The 19,376-nt window shown below is 44.7% G+C and overlaps 1 protein-coding gene and 1 long non-coding RNA gene across 12 annotated transcripts in view; one reads left to right on the forward strand and one right to left on the reverse strand.

Annotated features, from left to right (window-relative positions):
• The window catches only part of RAPGEF5 (Rap guanine nucleotide exchange factor 5), a 314,716-nt gene that overhangs the window by 224,693 nt on the left and 70,647 nt on the right, over window positions 1-19,376 (reverse strand). For 2 of the 10 annotated variants that reach the window (XM_027968507.2, XM_027968508.2), the window contains exon 1: window positions 8,073-8,395. The exons of the other annotated variants lie outside the window; for them this stretch is intronic. In XM_027968507.2, the coding sequence (XP_027824308.2) occupies window positions 8,073-8,303 (231 nt within the window). In that variant the 5' untranslated portion in view covers window positions 8,304-8,395. Of the gene's footprint in view, window positions 1-8,072; window positions 8,396-19,376 lie in introns of those variants that run through there. 10 annotated transcript variants of the gene reach the window in all.
• Window positions 7,488-17,526, forward strand: LOC121819391 (uncharacterized). 2 transcript variants are annotated; one of them, XR_006059607.2, is made up of 3 exons: window positions 7,488-7,837; window positions 8,598-8,775; window positions 17,343-17,526. It is a non-coding gene; the product is annotated as an uncharacterized LOC121819391 (long non-coding RNA). The 2 variants fall into 2 exon arrangements; XR_009600338.1 differs by lacking the exon at window positions 7,488-7,837 and having other exon boundaries at window positions 8,560-8,775.

Consider the following 19,376-nt stretch of genomic DNA (forward strand, 5'->3'; position numbering starts at 1 on the left):
GAAAGACTTGACCCACAATGTATCTCACCACAGCAGAAGAACATGAGGCTTCAAGAGCTCAGAGAATAACGTGCGAGGGTAGACAGCAGTGGCCTTGCAACTCAAAGCTTGAGCTGGCCGGAAGTCACTGTCTCTTAAATAAGACCAACACGTGCTCTCGCATCTGATTTGACTCACCTTTCCTGGAAGACGCATGCCTCCCTTAATGACCTTTATCTTCTGACAGGCTACCATAAGCAGACAAGAAAAGAGCAAGGAGGATAAATTCACAAACTTTTTGGATTGATGAAGATAGGCCTGGGAGTTTTTTGCTTAGGACACACTGACTGCAAACTTTAATCTTAGTAACTATTAGTTACTATACACACCTATAACCACAGCACTTCCCCTCCCACCAAGACCCCGACCCCTCCACCTCAATCCCAGGAGGATCACAAGCCCTTGTGTGCTCCAATGAAAGAAAAGTTAATGTGTGGCATTATCAACAGCATGTACTGACCATTCTCAAGAGGGATAAGATCATACCAGCAGGTACTATAAAGCCTATGGGCATTCATCGGAAAAGGTCCTGATGCTAGGAAAGACTGAAGTCAGGAGAAGGGGACAACAGAGGACGAGATGGTTGGATGGCATCACCAACTCAATGGACATGAGTTTGAGAAACTCGGGGAGATGATGAAGGACAAGGGAAGCCTGGCGTGCTGCAGTCCACGGCGTCACAAAGAATTGGACACTACTGAGTGACTGAACAACAACAATGGATTTAGGGGAAAAAAAAATAGACCCTAGGTCCTCCGTGCATTTGAAAGTCAATTCAGAACATGGACTATGGAACCAGACTGGCTGGACTCAAACCTCCCTTGTCCCGCCCACTCAGTGATCTTGGGCAAGTTACCTCTAGGTTTCAGTTTTCTCATTTGTGTGTGTGTGTGTGTGTCTGTGAGTGTGGGGCTGTGTGTATGTGTGTGTGCACACAAGTGCACTCAGTTGTGTCCAACTCTTTTTGACCCCATGGACTGTTGCTCACCAGGCTCCTCAGTCCATGGGATTTTCCAGGCAAGGATACAGGAGTGGGTTGCCCTGTCCTCCTCCAGGAGAATCTTCCTGACCCAGGGATTGAACCCACGTCTCCCACATTGCATGCGGATTCATCACCACTGCACCACCACCTGAGAACCCCCTTCCTCATCTGTGGAATGCAAATAAAAGCATCTAACACAGAGGCTTGTAGTGATCATTAAAGTTTATACCAGAACCTGCAAGGCACATAATTAAGTGCTATGAAGTGTTAGCACTGATTTTAATTTAAATACAAGGAAGAAACGACATGCTTTGCCTATGAGATACGTGTATAAAATGACTATAAGTTGGCCATACTGGTATAACTTAGAGCAGAACGTGTTTCTCAATCAACAAAGTCTTATTTCCAGCAGAAGAAGGTGGTAAGCCAGGCCTGAAGCATTCCAGCTCAGACACAGGAAATGGGCAGCCTTGTTCTTCTTTGAGAGGGAGTCGGACATGACTGAGTGACTCCACTTTCACTTTTCACTTTCATGCATTGGAGAAGGAAATGGCAACCCACTCCAGTGTTCTTGCCTGGAGAGTCCCAGGGACGGCGGAGCCTGGTGGGCTGCCATCTATAGGGTCGCACAGAGTCGGACATGACTGAAGTGACTTAGCAGCAGCACCAGGGTGGGATTCAGTCTCTGGGTTGGGACGATCCCCTGGAGAAGGAAAAGGCAAATATCCACTCTGATATTCCTGCCTGGGGAATCCCACGGACAGAGGAGCCTGTTGGGTTACAGTCCATGGGGTTGCAAAGAGCTGTACGTGACTGATCACTCACGCATGCATCAGGGTGCAGACTGTAAATGAAAAAGAGAGAACTTCCAGTTTCTCAGGTCTGAAGAGCCACTGAGACCCTGCCTGAGTGAAGAGTGCCTGAAGGAAAGAGGTCAAGGCAGAGAAGGCTGATCCAGAGGCCGAGAATCACAGGAAGACTTGGGTGAACAGTCAAGCTGGCACAACCGGGGAATCATTCTGACTGAGGTAAGTGAGACAGATTTCAAGGAGATGAAGAAATGGTGGAACACTGCAGAAAATATTCCAGCAGCCAAAGCCCCAAATAAGGCAGCCCCAGCACTCCGACAGTATATATAGAAAGAGGGAATGTAGCCACCAGTTATTTCATTAGAGGGGAAAAATGACAGTCTTAGATGCACCCTGATGAGAAGAATTTTTAATGAAACAAAAACTTAAGATGAAAGACTTAAAAAGAAGGTTAAAAAAAAAAAACTCTACCACTATGAGAGGCAAAAGTTGAGGGACATGAATGGTTTTCAGAAGAAAAAAAAATCAGAACTCCTTGGGAAAATGGCTGATTTGGAGGCTGGAGCAGGAAATGGGAAAAGATACGCTTAGAATAACTTGTGCTGAAAAGGAAGAAAGGTATCAGAGACTACTAGGGCCTTTTAAGAAGTATGCAGGAGATAAATAAAAACGGAGCATGAAAAAGAATATTGCCTTCAATGGATTGAAACAAATACATTACAAATGTATTTACAAACAACAAACAAATATGAGATCTTACTGATACTTGAAAAAGAAAAAAACTCACTGGTTGTTAGGGCATTAAATCATAACTCAGAAAATTGATACAAGGGAAAAAAAATCAAGCCTTTCCCTCGTCCTTCCTGTACAATCTTTTTTTCAGAAGACCCAAGTAGTTCATGAGGGTAAATTTTGATTTTTCTTTTTGAGAGTAAATTCTTTATAGACAGAATTCCAACTGATAAATGCAAGAGGAATGTTAGATTTAGATCATCATTTTGCAACCTCTAATGAAATGGATCTAGGTTACAACTATCAAGGATGTTACAATCATTAGGTGAAAGGTAGAAAGGTAAGTTGACCCCACCTGAACCTACTAATCACTCTTGTGACCTCAAACAGGGACACATTCAGGCATCACGTCTCTCGTGATGCATGCAACAGACTATGCACAGTAATACCTGACAAGAATGCTGCTCTTAAGTCTGGATCTAATCAAGCCGCTCCATCTCGCTGCTAGATTTCACGAAACACGGAAAATAAATGAACAAACTAGACAGCATCACAAGAAGTGACCCCAGATGTGGACATTCTACTTGACAAACGACCTGCTATCTCCATCGCATCAAAGGCATGAAAAAAGAAACAGGGGGAGGAGATGGTTATAAAATAAAATAGATTTGAAAACCTAACAACCAAACACAATGCAGGGACCTTAATTCCTGGTTGCAGCCAATCATAAGTGAAGAGACATCTCTGAGAAAAATTAAATATGGGAATTATGTTAAGGAAGTATTATTAAAAATTTTAGGCAAGAAAGGCACACAACTTCTTTTTTTTTTTTTAAGGAACAAAGTCCTTATCAGAGAGGTAAACTGAAACACTAATGAGTGAGATGACAGAAAATTTAGGATTTTGTTTTAAAATATACCAGTCCCTCACAAAAGAAAAGGGAAAAGAGAAGTAAGTGAAACGAAATTGGTAAAATGTTAATAGCTAAAGGTGGGAAGTAATTACATTGTTCTCTCATAATGTCCCCAACACAAAGTTAAAAAAGAAAATTAAATGGTTTTGGTGTAAAGTCAATCTGTGCCCTATCTTACCAGTGATTTTTTAGGAGGTAGCTAAGAAAAATCTAGTCATTCCACCTAGCCTAAAGAGGTGCAAAGAGTCTCAACCAGCTTGCATTCTGAATTCAATATGACAATAAGTGACTGAACCAAGGAACCAGGAGTTCTATAGTAACAATCGAATGTCAGCTTACATTTTCCCAGGAAGAGACAGCCTACAAGCCACCTGGGTTGGGCAACACAACTCACAAAGAGCTTATCTGATGACAGTTGATGTCAGATTGTTAAGATCTGTGAGAGCCCAAGGCAGCATGGGCAAGGGCCACACAGATTCCTAAATCAGATCTTGGTCAATACAGAAGTTGCAAACTTTCCTACCAACTTGTGTAATACACAAAGCTACTTTCTTACCAGTGGTAATGAATCTGTGCTAACTTGTCCCTATAATCACTCAGCTGTAATCTGGAAGTACAGCTCATGACATAAAAAACTGAAGGTCCACAGAAAGAGCTTAGCCATGATTTACTTGCATTAGTATCACTGTCCTAACCAAGGGGCCAACCACATGACCCCAGGTGTTTACAAGTCACCCACTGGTTTGATACACACTGCTTGTGTTTTTCTCTTTCCTTCAAACACTTCTGTAATGGACTGAATACTTGTGTTCCCCAAAAATTAATGTTGAAGCCATAAGACCCAAGATGCTGGTATTTGGAGGGCATGTGGGAGGTACTAAGGGTGAGATAGGTCATGAGGGTGGTATCTCCATGATGGAGTTAGTGGCCTTATAAGAAAAGGAGAGAGATGGAAGAATCAGAACAAAAAAAAAAAATTCTAAAATGTGTATGAAAACACAAAAGACTCCAAATAGTCAAAGCAGTTTTAAGAGAGAGAACAAAGCTCCAGGTATCACATACCCTGATTTCAAACAATTTATATTGCAAAGTTACAGTCATCAAAACAGTATGGTACTGGTACAAAAACAGATACACAGATGCCAGTACCTATATCAAAACAATGTGGTACTGGCACATAGAGAACTCAGAAATAACGGTGCATTAATCTATGACAAACGAGGACTATACAACAGAGGAAAGACAGCCTCTTCAATAAATAGAGTTGGGAAAGCCACAGGCAAAAGAATCGAACTGGACCACTTTCTCACACCATATACAAAAACAAACTCAAAACAGATGGAGGACTTACAAACATAAGATCTGAAACCATAAAACTCCTAGAAGAAAACATAGGCAGTACACTCTGGTATCAGTCTAGCAATACTTTTTTGGATCTGTCTCCTCAGGCAAGGGAAACAAAAGAAAAAATAAACAAAAGGGACTCCATCAAACTAAAAGGCTTTTCACAGTGAAAGAACCCATCAACAAGACGAAAACTCCCATGCAGCTTACTGAATGGGAGTACGTGAATTAGTTGCAAACGATATACCCAACAAGGAGCTGATCTAAAATATGCAAACAACTCATACAACTCAACATCAAAAACAAAAATAACCCCACTAAAAAAGAAAATGGGCAGAGGACCGGAAGGGACATTTTCCCAAAGAAGACAAGCAGATGGCCAACAGGCATATGAAAAGATGCTCAACATCAGTAATCATCAGGGAAATGCAATCCAAAACCACAGTCAGATATCGCCTCACGACTGTCAGAATGACTATCATCAAAAAGACGACAAACAACAAGTGCTGGTGAGGACACACAGGAAAGGGAGTCCTCCCATACCACTGGTCACGGCTATCGTCGGCACAGTCACCATGGAAAACTGTATGGAGCTTCCTCAAAAAATTAAAATAGAAATACCATATGACCCACGAATCTCACATGTGGGTATTAATCCAAAGTAAACAAAAGCCCTAATCAGAAAAGATAGATGCACCCCTATGTTCTCTGCCACGCTATTACAACAGGCAAGATAAGGAAGTAAGTGATGTGTCCGCTGATGGATGAATGGATCAAGAAGATGGGGTATATACATATAACGAAAGATTACTCAGCCATTAAACAAATGAATTCTTACCATTGGGGACAATATGGATGGATCTAGAGGGTATTATGTCAAGTGAAATAAGCTAGAGAAAAACATACTGGATGATCTCATTTACATATGGAATCTAAAAACCAAAACAAAATGAAAGTAGACAAAGATACAGAGAATAAACAAGTGACGGGGGTGGCACAAAACAGGTGAACAAGATTAAGAGGTATAAGCCTCCAGCTGTAAAATAGATAAGCCATGAGGATGTCATATACAGCATAAGGAATATGGTCAATAATACTGTAATAACTTCGTATGGGAACAGATGGTAACTAGGATTACATCATTACATCATTTTCTAATGTACGCAAAGACCAATCAGTATGTGGTACACCTGAAACTAACGTCATATTATATGTCAACTATATTTCAGTTTAAAAAAAGAAAAAAGAGAAGGCGATCTCTTTTCCTCCACAGGCACCAAGGAATGGTCACATCAGGGCAAAGAGGGAAGGTGGCTGCCTACTGGCCAGGAAAAATATGCTGGCACCTTGATCTTGCACTTCGCAGCCTCCCAAACTGTGAGAAAATACATTTCTGTTATGTAAGTCCCCAGTCTATGGTATTTTTTTATGGTAGCCTGAATAAACTAATACATATTTCACCTATTTTTCTCTTTCTTTCAAACACTTTCCAACTCCTTTGATGGGAAGGTTCCATGATCACAAAGGTGGTTCCAGAGCTAAGGGAGGGAAAACAGTTGAAAATTATGGGTTTCCAATGTCGGAAAACTTGACAATCTTCCCCCAGTTAAAAAAAATAAAAAACTGGGCATGCACTTATGAAATGTATTTGGCATGTCCCAAGGAGAACTAATACAATATTAGAACCAAAGAAGGGCTAATAAAGTATATCTTATTTGAAGTAACCACATTCAGAATGATTAATAAGAGTAAATATGTATTTTGGTAAGGTACACCATAACATCATCCCAGACAGGGGGAAGTTCAAGCCTCTATGCAGATGAACACTCCAGATCTATTTACAAAGAAACCCTGGACGATCCTCCTCACAGACTGCCTGGCTGCCCTCCTGTCAGCCGGTATTCTGTGCAGTGAAAAAGTAACTGTCAAGGGTAACAAGAATACAATTTAACATACTTTCCCCTAGACTCCTGAAAAGTCTCTAACTCTGATTTTTGTGTTTATTTAGCTATCATATCTTTGGGACACATTTCCTCACTTTCTTTGTAGGGAACCCTGTACGCCACATGGTAAGGTCATTTGCGGTAATTCCTAAAATCCCCTGGTCATTTGACCTAAAGATGTCCTATTACTGCTCAACTAATCCTCAAAACATCCTTCTAAGGTAGATCACGTACAGTCATCTCTACGTGGGAAGAATTCTTAGGGAAGGAGGTACACATCCTAGAAAGGCCGAAGACTCAACATTGATTCAGACCCTTTTCCTGCCCAAAGGAAGCCACACCAAACCCAGTGTTTCTCCTTAAGACTCAAGTTTCACAAACCTATCTTTCAAGAGCTGGAAGTCCCTCAGCAAGATCTTTCAAGGCCAACAACTACGACTTCTTTTTAAATTACAGACCAAAATATCTACCTTGTGGTTCCTTCTCGGTACAGTCTCCTTAATGATGCAAAATTTTTTAAAGCTAAGTAAAACCTCCCAAAGTTGCCCAAGGCCCTGGTGAGCAGGGACACCAGTAAGTCAGTAGTGCCTGCTGAGTGACTTATGAGAGATCCCAGGCCGTCCCGCTTCTCTTAACCACAAAACATGTCTGACCTGCTCGGGCCATTAGATGCACTTAGAACCCAATAAGGGACACTCCTCCACCAGGAAATCCTACCGAACACACCAGCAGGAAGTCAATATTTAAGATTCTGGGGGCGTCGCCGAGACCTAAGTGCTGGCGACTGGAGAGCCCAGGAGCTAAAGATCGCCCCGGAACTTCCAACTCCGGCGTCGGTCCCTCGGCCGTGGCGGTGGCCAGAGCCAGTGTCGGTGCCCAAAGCTTGCAACGAGGCGTCCGACACCGGTGCACACGTCTCTTGCCTCCTGAAAACTGAGGTCCCGCGCTTGGGGCCTTGGGCTCGCTGTCGGGACAGGGCCGGCCGTTAGGCACCGGACACCTGCAGCTCCCCCTCTGGAGAAAGGCAAACGGCCCTTCTTCCGGCGAAGCTTGCGGTCCCGCTGCCAGAATCCAGGTGCGCTTGGGCTAAGTCAGGTGCACCTAGGGGAGAGGGAAACCGCCGCTCCGCGGGGGGCACCCCACGACCCCGCTTTCCCGGGGCCCTCTTCTGCCTAGTCCGGCACAAGCGCCCCACTCCCGGCACCTCCCCAACTTCCAGATGCCTTCCTCGGCCTCCCCGGAGGGTGGGCGCGGGCTCCACGTGCGCTCCTCCCACGCCCATTCCGGCCGCGCACGACCCGGCCACTCACCCGGCCCCCGGCGGCGCTGCGCTTCCTCCGCAGGGTGAGCCCGCTCCGCAGCAGCGCCGGCAGGTCCCGCAGCCGCGGCCGCGGAGCCACCGGCAGCTGCTCGCGCTCCGGCTCGCGCGCGCTGGGGCTGCGGCGCAGGGCGCCGTCCGCCGCCGCCACGGCCGCCACTGCGGCCAGAGCCGGGCTCTCGCACGGCGGCTGCATCTTGACGGAACCCACGGCCATCCTCATGCCCTGACGGCGGCTGTGGCGCCGGCGGCTCTTCCCCGCGCTCGCCTCCGCGCGCCGTCCGCGCCTTCGCCAGGCAGCAAGAGGGCGCGACTGCGGCTCGGGCGCGGGGCGCGCTGCCAGCCGCTGCCCATTGGCGCGCGCCGCGGCCCCCGCCAGCTCAGCGCCGCGCGCCTCCCCCTCTCCGCCCAGGTGCGCCCGGCCCCGCCCCGCCCCGCCCTCGCCGCCGCACACCTCCGCCTGCGGACCCGGCCCCCGCAGCCACTCCCGGAACCTCGAGCACCGTCTCTTCCACAGGTGCGGGATTCGCAGAATCCACCACCGAACCCACGCCACTGCCCGCCCCATCCCCCTACTCCCTTTAGGCTGAAAAGTCCCACTTCACCCCCTTTTCCTGCATGCCGGGCTCGACCTGAACTTCGACCGGAGTGAGCTAGGAAGTGGGGAACACTACCACCCCGCCCGGGCGCACAAGGTGGGTTTTTTTTTCCTCTTCACTGCCTGGCCCTAAATCGTAATTACTAATCCCAGAAATGGTTTTCGCCTAAGAAAATAGGCTCTGTATTCTGCTACGAGTCATACAGCCCCCACACTGTCCTCTCCTTGGCACATTCATCATTAAAGTCTAAAACTTTTGTTCATTATGATAGGTGTTGAGCAAAACAGATGCAAGTCTGGTGACCTGGAGGTGATTCTCTGTTAACAAGTTGGAACCTGACCTTCCCTGAAAGCCTGATGCATGTGATGAATGTGCTTGGTAAAGCGTAAAGGCCTACCGTGGTGTGAATCATTGTTTACACCATTCCAGGAGGCAGGAATAGTTGAGCCCTGGCAGTGAGACTCTTCCAGCAGGGCCTTAGTCCAGATGGCTGTGAACCTTCACCTCCCAGATCAATCTGTCTTCAGCAAGCGGCAGCCAGTAGTTTTACTCCTTATCAGTAGGACACAGGGCTCCTATCTTTGCCTAAGACTTGCAAGAACTGAATACGGTTACTCACCTTAGAAAAAATAAAGTTGACAACCAAGAATTACAAGGAATCAGGGCCCTTTGTTGGTTTATGTTGGTCTACCACTGTACTCTCAGCCCTCATATGGCAGATGCCTGGCAAACATATATGGAAACATGGCCATGCAAGGAAAAAAGAAGAATGACCTGTGAACTCTGCCCTCAAGGATCTTAAGACTTCTTGTTCAGCTGCTAAGTCGCGCCTGAGTCTGTGACCCTATGGACTGCAGCACACCAGGCTTCCCTGTCCTTCACTATCTCCCAGAGTTTGCTCAAACTTAAAACTTGAGCCAGGACTAGATACACATATAAAAAAACAAAGATAGAGTGTTGTAGTCTTGGTAATTGCCAACTGAGTGTGAATAATGACCACTGCAGCTCACAGGAGCAGGGAAATGCTTCTGGCCTGAGACAAGCAAAGAAAAGTCGATGAAGGGAGTTTGAGCTGTGCCCTCAAGCTGAGTGCGGAAGATTCAATCAGGCAGAAAAGAGGATGTGGGTCCTTCAAGCAAGAAGGAAAAACATGAGAAAAATGCCAGAGGGGTAGGACACAGAACCTACTGGGCCCTGAATGTGTCCTACTGGTGGGAGAGAGGGATCCTGTAATGGAGGAGGAGAAAATATCAGAATAGATGCTGGTGACATATTGGCGCCTTACATCCTGTCACCGAAAGCTGTGCGTGTTTACTGGAAAGGGCACTGCAATAAACTCAGACATTACAGTTTCCAAATACCTATTATATATATTTATTCAAGGCTGAAATTCCACTTGTATGGACCATATAAGAGTGTACCAGCTTATATAATGTTCAAATACTTCTGCTCCCACTGGTAATTAGGCATTGCCTTGAGCCCCAGTGTCATGAGCTTCCCTCATGACAGTCTAAGTAAAGAATTTGCCTGCAATGCAGGAGACCCGGGTTCAACTGCTGGGTCAGGAAGATCCCCTGGAGAAGGAAATGGCAACCCACTCCAGTACTCTTGCCTGGGAAATCCCATGGACAGAGGAGCCTGGCGGGCTACAGTCCATGGGGTCCCAAGAGTCAGACACGACTTAGCAACTAAAAAAATAACAAAAGCAAAAACCAATGTCATACTCCATACTCCAGATTTCCTCCTGAAATACCAACTAAAAGTCCACTAGACCTTTGGTCCTGGTCCAGTAAAGGCACTCCAGGACACTTGTGGCCAACAATCTCTCTGATGAGTGGAGGCTTGTGCCATGCCACCCGTGAGAACACCCTTTGAATCACACCATGAACCTACTTTGCTCTAAAACAGAACACACATGTTCTAACTCCTGGTCCAGATCCTTGGACTTCATGCTCTTTCACAGAGTTTCTCAGTGCAAGATCAGGGAGTCTGGGACTTGACCCCACAGATTCTACGGCATTGACCAAAGGTCTAAAACTTAATACCAACAAAGGCCTTTGGAAAGTTGGCTTGGGGTAAGGTGCTAAATGACAACTGCCATATAGCTACGGTATAAAACAGACAGTAGGGCATAGCGGGAATGTGTGAGCAGAAGACCAGTACCACAATGTTCCCCCTACCCTGCACAGGACCTTTGCACTTGCTGTCCCCTCTGCATGGAATACCCCACCTCTGAAATGCTGTCCAGTAGAACTCTCTGTAATGGTGGAAATGTTCTATATCTGCTTTGCAGCCACTAGCCATAGGTGACTTTTGAGCACTGGAAATGTGGCTACTGGGCCTGAAAAACTGAATTTTTAATTTTAATGAATACAAATTAGGATAGCCACATATGGTTGTGAGCTACTCTACTGGAAAGCAAAGTTCTAGAATTCCCTGTTACCCTTCCTCTACTCTTTAAGTTTTTTAACTGAAATGTCTCCATTTCAGTGAGGGCATCCATGACCACGTGATTTGAAATTGTAGCCCTTCCCATCTGCGTCCTGCCCTATCTCCTTTCTAACCCTGCAGTGTTGCCATCCATCAGTCTTTCTATGTTGTTTATCTATTTTCCCTAATGTCTATTAAATCCCACAAGAGCCTGAAAGTTTTTCCCTTTTGTTCAGTATCTAGAACATATTAGTCAAAGAATCCAATTTTTCTACATATGAGGACCTAGTTTTTCAAAAGGAGCTTAATCCGGACCTCCTGATTTTGCAATGTTGAGAGTTAGGAAAAGCAAATCCTATATATGCTAACTTGGCACAGGTCAAACAAAACCACTGGGGATATCAGATCTGATTTTTACATAGGAGAATGACATCATTAAAGCTGAAGTTGTATGCAAACACCAACGTTAAGAAAGTTTCATTGGCTATTTGCAGTGAAGGAAAGTGGGATATCAGGAAGGTAATTCTGGCATTCACCTAACTACAAAAGGATGCAGGTTTGAATGAGTGGAGTCGGTGGAAACAGGGAGAGGTCAGATGTCAGACATTATAAAAGTATGCTCCTCAGGCCTTGGACATGTGTTAGAAGGAGTAAAAAGGTACTTCAGATGGTGATACAGATTGCATTTTACCAAAATGACCAACAGAGTATCTCCTAACCTCAAGCTCTTCTGCAATACAATCTTGCTGCTCTCCCATGAAGAGAACAGGGTTTCTTTCTCCATCTCCTTGAACCTGGGCTAGCCCTGAGACTGTTTTGCCAACATAATCCAGCAGACCTAACAGTGCCAGTTCTGTAAATTGCCCTTAATTAACCTGGTAACTTTCACTTCCTGCTCTCTTGGGATGCTCCCACTCAGAGAGACCAGCTTCTTGTGAAAAGCCCAGTCTATACAGAGGCGCTCTGGCAACTGAGCTCCCATCCAACAACCAACATAATTGCTAGCCATTTGGAAGCTGTCTGGAACCTCCAACCCAGTCAAGCCTTCCCGTGACCCCTGTACTAGCCCACCTCTGACGGTAACCACAGTGAGAAGCCAAAGGAAGAACCACACAGTTCAGTTCAGTCAGTTCAGTCGCTTAGTCATGTCCGACTCTTTGCGACACCATGAATCGCAGCACGCCAGGCCTCCCTGTCCATCACCATCTCCCAGAGTTCACTCAAACTCACGTCCATCGAGTCGGTGATGCCATCCAGCCATTTCATGCTCTGGGGTCCCCTTCTCCTCCTGCCCCCAATCCCTCCCAGCATCAAAGTCTTTTCCAATGAGTCAACTCTTCACATGAGGTGGCCAAAGTACTGGAGTTTCAGCTTTAGCATCAGTCCTTCCAAAGAACACCCAGGGCTGATCTCCTTTAGAATGGACTTGTTGGATCTCCTTGCAGTCCAAGGGACTCTCAAGAGTCTTCTCCAAGACCACAGTTCAAAAGCATCAATTCTTCGGAGCCCAGCTTTCTTCACAGTCCAACTCTCGCATCCATACATGACCACTGGAAAAACCATAGCCTTGACTAGACAGACCTTTGTTGACAAAGTAATGTCTCTGCTTTTGAATATGCTATCTAGGTTGGTCATAACTTTCCTTCCATGGAGTAAGCATGTTTTAATTTCATGGCTGCAGTCACCATCTGCAGTGATTTTGGAGCCCAAAAAATAAAGTCTGACATTGTTTCCACTGTTTCCCGTCTATTTCCCATGAAGTGATAGGACCAGATGCCATGATCTTCGTTTTCTGAATGTTGAGCTTTAAGCCAACTTTTTCACTCTCCTCTTTCAGTTGAGCCCAATCAACCCACCAAACTATGAGAGTTAGCAACAAATTGTTTTAAGTCCCTCAGTTTAGAGATATTTGTTACATACTGATGCAGGTTCGACCCCAGGGTCAGGAAGATCCCCTGGAGGAGGGCATGACAACCCATTCCAGTATTCTTGCCTGGAGAATCCCGTGGACAGAGAAGCCTGACAGGCTACAGTCGATAGGATTGCAAAGAGTTGGACGAGAGACGTGACTCAGCACGCATGCACATTACATACTAGTAAATGACCAAAACACATGGTTTAGAAAACCATTAAAAATATACTCGTTTATGAATTAAAAAGAAAAAAAAGGAAATTTATATTTCTCTTTGCATATATGTGAAGAAACATGAAGTTTCTTGCAAGTGGTTGGAATTGGCTACATGAGGAAAGGAAAGAAGGGAGTTTTTTTCAAGTATAACCTTTTTTTTTTTAAACATGAAAACATACTACCTATTCAAAAAATTGTTTTAAAAAATGGCTCTGGATTTAGAAAAGTTAGGAGGTAGGGGGAGCGGATTTGAGAGTTTTGTTTACACAGCAGTTAAACTCACTAAACTAGAAGCACCTCCCCCAACCCTGCTCAGTGAAAATCTGACCAGCAAGAACAAAGGATGAGCTGGAGCCCAAAAGAAAAGACAGGAGTGATGGTGATGCTGGGGTCCAAATATCTGATCGTAAAGGATAGAACCGGGCTGGAGTGCTCAGAGGACAGAGAGGGGCAGAGACAGTCCGCCCCTTGCTACACTGGGCCCTTGGATCACACACAGTATTCGACTTTCCAGTCCTCATTGTATGGAATTTGAAGCAATGACTCGCCTTGGTTTTCCTCCTTTAATTTTTGTGGTCCACATGATTAGCCAGAATGCCAAGGAAAGCATATACTAGCTGGGCTTTCCCTTGTAATTTCCCCCTCCCTGTGTACCTACTTATCTCCCCATAAATGTACACAGTGTGTCAAACTCTACACAGTCTCCTAACCCCACAGCGACCAGGACTTTGATGAGTCCTCCTTGGTGCCCATCCCTTCCCAACATCTCTTGTTTTAATTTTTTCTCCATTTAAGATGTTTTGCATTTCTTTACCAGCTATTTGAAATCGAAGATCTAAATACAGTTTTGCCTCTCTATTCAAGCCTGCTAATGCTTTAATATATAATGATCAAGATGGACTGAATGGGACCTTCCCAAGAACTAAGGCTGACGTGGGAGATCAGAGGCAGAGCTTGCACTTGAAACCCAGTACTGCCCACCCTGCCTCTGCTGAGAATGCCACACAAAAGTCTGCGCTTGATACTAATACTATTTTTATGTCTTATTATAGAATGAATATGCAAATGAGATAAAAGTCACAAAACAATGAAACATGTTTCAAACCTAAAAACGTTAAGCCTTACTCATTTTATTTTAGTTTTCAAGATTCACAGATAGGACTATCTGCCATCAGATGATTCATGACAAACCTGTGTGATGCTGTGCTATTATTTGTGTAGTATATCATGCTCTATGCATCATGCAAATATTCCCTTCAAGGATGACACATTTTTTTTTACACTATTTGCATTGGTGGCTCCAACCAGAGACCAGCTGATAAGGGTGGGTGCCCTTCCTTGCAAGTTTGTCTTCTATACACTCATAATCTTGAAACAAAATCTGTCCATTTATGCCTTTTCATATGCCATTGACTGTTATCATGCTGGAAATTTCCTTTTTTAAGTCAGGTGTGCACATTTACCCAGCCCTTGAATATTTAGGACACTGGTTAAAAAAAAAAAATTTCTTTGTGGTCAAATGCTCAAGAAGACACAGGAGAAGGCAATAGGAGACCTAACCTGACCAACAAACAGCAAGGAAGCTGAGCCAGGCTTGTCACATCTCCCCATTCCACTTATGGAAATCTATTTGTCCTGCACAGATTTAACAGTACCCCTCCTGGAGGTCTTGTATGTTCTGGCTGCTGGGATTAATTCTTCCTCAGATAAACCTCAGAGTTTACCTACAACTATAAATCTACTTTCACCACCTCTCTCATCACAGTTAGTCTAGTATTTGAATCGCATGCATGTGCGCATGCTAAGTCACTTTAGTCGTACCCAGCTCTTTGCGATCCCATGGACTGTAGCCCACCAGGCTCTTCTGCCCATGTAATTCCCCAGGCAAGAATACTGGAGTGGGTTACCATGCCCTTCTCTAGGGGATCGTCCCAACCCAGGAATCGAACCCATGCCTCTTATGTCTCCTGCATTGGCATGCAGGGACTTTACCGCTAGAGCCACTTTTGCATGTAAGACCTAGATGAGGTTATAAAACCTTGGAGGGCAGAGGAGACTTACTTTTGTATTCCCCTCTACTGTCCATTGCAGTGCCTAGCACATCATAGATGCTATGTTTAAAAATGCATACATGAATGAATGCTGGACGGATGAACAAATGAATGAACAAAACTCTGATTAGCCAAACACTGTCATCCTAGGTTGAGGAAAATCAGTCAGAGGTCTTAGCAGATGCAGAGTCTCGAAGGTCTCAGGAAAATACATTACCCCAAGAGTGCTGGAGGCTATAAATGGACTCCAGATGGTGGCATGTTCAGATCAGCAGGGAAGAAAGATGATTTTAGCATCAGTATGTAGAGTGCTTTAAAATAGGGAGACCCTGAAAGTTGCACAGCCAGCAAAGCAGGTTACAGAATCCCAGGCATGAAGTATTAGCGTGGTAACCCATAAAATCAGGTTAACGGAAATGTGTGTGTTTTCCTTATCCTATGCACATCTGTGCATTCTGTACATAGGCAGTGTATTAAAAAGCAGAGACATCACTTTGCAGACAAAGGTCCATCTAGTCAAAGCTATGGTTTTTCCAGTAGTCATATACAAATGTGAGAGTTGGACCATAAAGAAGGCTCAGTGCCAAAGAACTGATGCTTTTGAACTGTGGTGTTGGAGAAGACTCTTGAGAGTCCCTTGGACAGCAAGGAGATCAAACCAGTCAATCCTAAAGGAGATCAACCCTGAATATTCATTGGTAGGACTGATGCTGAAGCTGAAACTCCAATACTTTGGCCACCTGATGTGAAGAGCCTACTCATTAGAGAAGACCCTGATGGTGGGAAAGACTGAAGGTCAAAGGAGAAGCAGGTAGCAGGGGATAAGATGGCTAGATAGCATCACTGACTCAACAGACATGAGTTTGAGCAAACTCTGGGAGATGGTGAAGGACAGGGAAGCCTGGCATGCTGCAGGCCATGGGGTTGCAAAGAGTCGGACACAACTTAGCAACTGAACAACAACAACATTTTGAGCATAGTTTCCTTGCTGATTAAATGAGATGATGTTTATAAAGCTGTTTGCAGACTTTAAAGCACTACACCTAGAGCACTGCCTTTCTGTAGGAGTGAAAGAGAAGGGACAGATGAGATGATGCCTTAGAGAAAGCAGAGCCTGGACCAGAATGGCAGAAGGAGTAGGAAAGAAAATAGATCAAAGATCATGCCCAACCAGAAGACAGAGACCTTTGACAATATGTTTCTCCCTGTCTGTGAATGTGAAACATTTGTAGCCCTGATCAAAGCCAAACACAGAGTAGGCATGAGAAAATCTGCCTGAGCGCATTCTGGCAACATTGTATCAGTTCAAATCGGCATTTGAAGATCTGGAGGAGAATACAGAGATGTGGGGCTAGAGAACACTCAGAGCAGGGAGGTCCCCTAAGTTCTTAAACATGAAGGAGGTCTTCTGAAGAAAATGACAGCAAGGGACCAGGCTGTTGTTTTCATGTATCTGGAATATACAGAGGAGAAATTGGATTCATTCTAAACAGTTAAGACTGCAGATGGAAACTACAGAGCAAAATTTCTTCTTAGCATAATAAAGACTTTTCTATCCATTTAAATCCATGTTGAACTTAAACAGTCTGTGTGTGTGTGTGTGTGTGTGTGTGCGTGTGTGTCTGTGTGTTTGTGAGTCGCTCAGTCATGTCTGACTCTTTGTGACCCCAGGGACTGCAGCCCACCAGCCTCCTTTGTCCATGGGGATTCTCCAGGCAAGAATACTGAAGAGGAGTGCCATTTCCTTCTCTAGTATTCTTACCCTTGCAAAATGAGGGGACTTCAAGGAATTTCATTTTATCAGATGCATGGTTGGATTCAGTGACTTGGAACGTTTCATCTGACCCAAACATTGGGGTTTTCCACCAGCCCTCATGAAAACTGAGGTGGTTATATAGAGCAGCAGTTCTCAAAGTGTGGCCTGGGGACTTCTAGGAATCCTCAAGAGCCTTGCAGGGCTTTCATAAGGTCAAAACTGTTCTCTTAATAAGGCCAAAATGCTATTTGTCTTTTTTGTTGTCATTTTTTGAAGAGGATACACTGATGTTTTCCAGAGGCTATGGCCATGTGATATTGCAGCAGATGGGATGCAGGAACAGAGACGAGACTCCAGCAGCTTCTACTAAGCCAAACATCAAGGAAACTAACAAAAATATCAACAAGGCCATTCTTTTCACTAAACTTTGTTTTGTTTTGGAAAACTATTGTTTTTCATAAAACATATTTCTATTAACATAATCAGTTTATTAAATGAATTAATAAATAATTTTTAAAATTCTGCTCTTTTCAATTTTAAAATAGTAAGTATCCACAGGTATGACCCACAGGAAAAGAAAAGCTCTTCGAGACCGTCAATAATTTAAAGGGGTAAAGGGGTCCCAAAAAACAGTCAGGAAAAAAAAATTGTCTCTGACAATAAGAAAGGAGGGAGGGACTTTGCTGGTGGTCCAGCGGTTCTGGCTCTGAGCTCCCAGCAAAGGGGGCACAGGTTCCATCCCTGCTCAAAGAACCAAGATCTCAGAAGCCATGCAGCACAGCTGGAAAAAAGAAAAACTAAAAAAGAAGAGAGAAAGGAAAGAAGGAAGGAGAAAGGAAAAAAGAAAGAACGTAGGGAGATGTGAACAGGCTCAAGAAACTGTTCTGCCCTCCCACTTCCTAGTTACCTTTGCTGAGTTAACACCACTTCCAGCCTGACAGAGAACTAGGCTTTTCCACAAAAGTGGCTGGTAGCGGTATCTGGGTGGTGGAATGGAAGACCCATGCCTTGGAATCAGATGGGCCTGAATTTGAACCCAGATTTTTCCACCTTCTAGAGGCCTTAAATTACTTGGCCTCTCTGAGGCTCCATGATCTGTTCATTATTAAGACTACCAGGTTGTCGAGAAGATTAGATAAGATCTTTGTGTAGAATCTAACCCAGTGAAAGTGAAGTCCCTCAGTCGTGTCTGACTCTTTGTGACCCCATGGACTGTAGCCTACCAGGCTCCTCTGTCCATGGGATTTTCCAGGCAAGAGTAGTGGAGTGGGTTGCCATTTCCTTCTCCAGGGGATCTTCCCAACCCAGGGATCGAACCCGGGTCACCTGCATTGTAAACAGACGCTTTTACCATCTGAGCCACCAGGGAAGTCCTGGTGAGACACAGCCCAGGTGCGATACCTCTTAAATTACAGCTCCCACGTGGCTGTTGATTAATCCCAGTTGAGGCCCAGGGAAGCCGCATGACCTGGTGAACAAACGGTGGTCTGCACATGATTTTCACCAGCTCTCCCCACATAATCCCCTCTCGAGACAAACCCCAAATCTTTAGACAGGTTATTCCTGAAGCACCTACTTTACCGCCAACCACTGAAACATAACTTCCTCATCCTCTCTACTCTGAATACAGCTGTGGGGGAGGAGAACAAACATTGAACGTGGAATCAAAAACCTAGGCCATGTCCCACATTTATTGATTTATTAGCTCTGTGACCTTCAACAAGCACTTCGTCTCTTTGAGCATGTTTCCTCATCCATAAAACAAGGAATAATAAAAATCTGTGGGGTGGTTGTGAAAGCTAAATAATGCCTGTGAAAACATCGAGCAAACAGTAAAATACATACATATATGTTGTTGTCATTAATAAATCTCATCTATTTTATGCTTAAAGCTGATCTAACTTAAAAAATTCCACAATGACTACTTAATCAAAATTATCTCCAGGTAACTCCCTGAAGCCCTAACCAGGCCACCAAGCTATCACTGCCAAGTACCCAGGTTTGATCCCTGGTCAGGAAACTAAGACTGTTAAAACTTAGGCTGACTGCAAGCCATGTAGTCAAAAAAAAAAAAAAGGAAAGAAAAAATTAACTCCACCCATATACACAAGCAAGTGTGTGTATGACCAGATAGTAACATGAAATTTGCACACATTTTTACAAGCCCACAAACTTTGCGAATGCCTTCTGGGCAATCGCCCCAGTTAGCTTTTCTAAAGTCTGAAGTCAAGCCCTAATAAAGAGAAACACTGCTGCTGCTGCTGCTGCTGCTGCTAAGTCACTTCAGTCGTGTCCAACTCTGTGCGACCCCATAGACGTCAGCCCACCAGGC

The sequence above is a fragment of the Ovis aries genome, chromosome 4 (assembly GCF_016772045.2).
Source record: "Ovis aries strain OAR_USU_Benz2616 breed Rambouillet chromosome 4, ARS-UI_Ramb_v3.0, whole genome shotgun sequence".
Classification (NCBI taxonomy): Eukaryota; Metazoa; Chordata; class Mammalia; order Artiodactyla; family Bovidae; genus Ovis; species Ovis aries.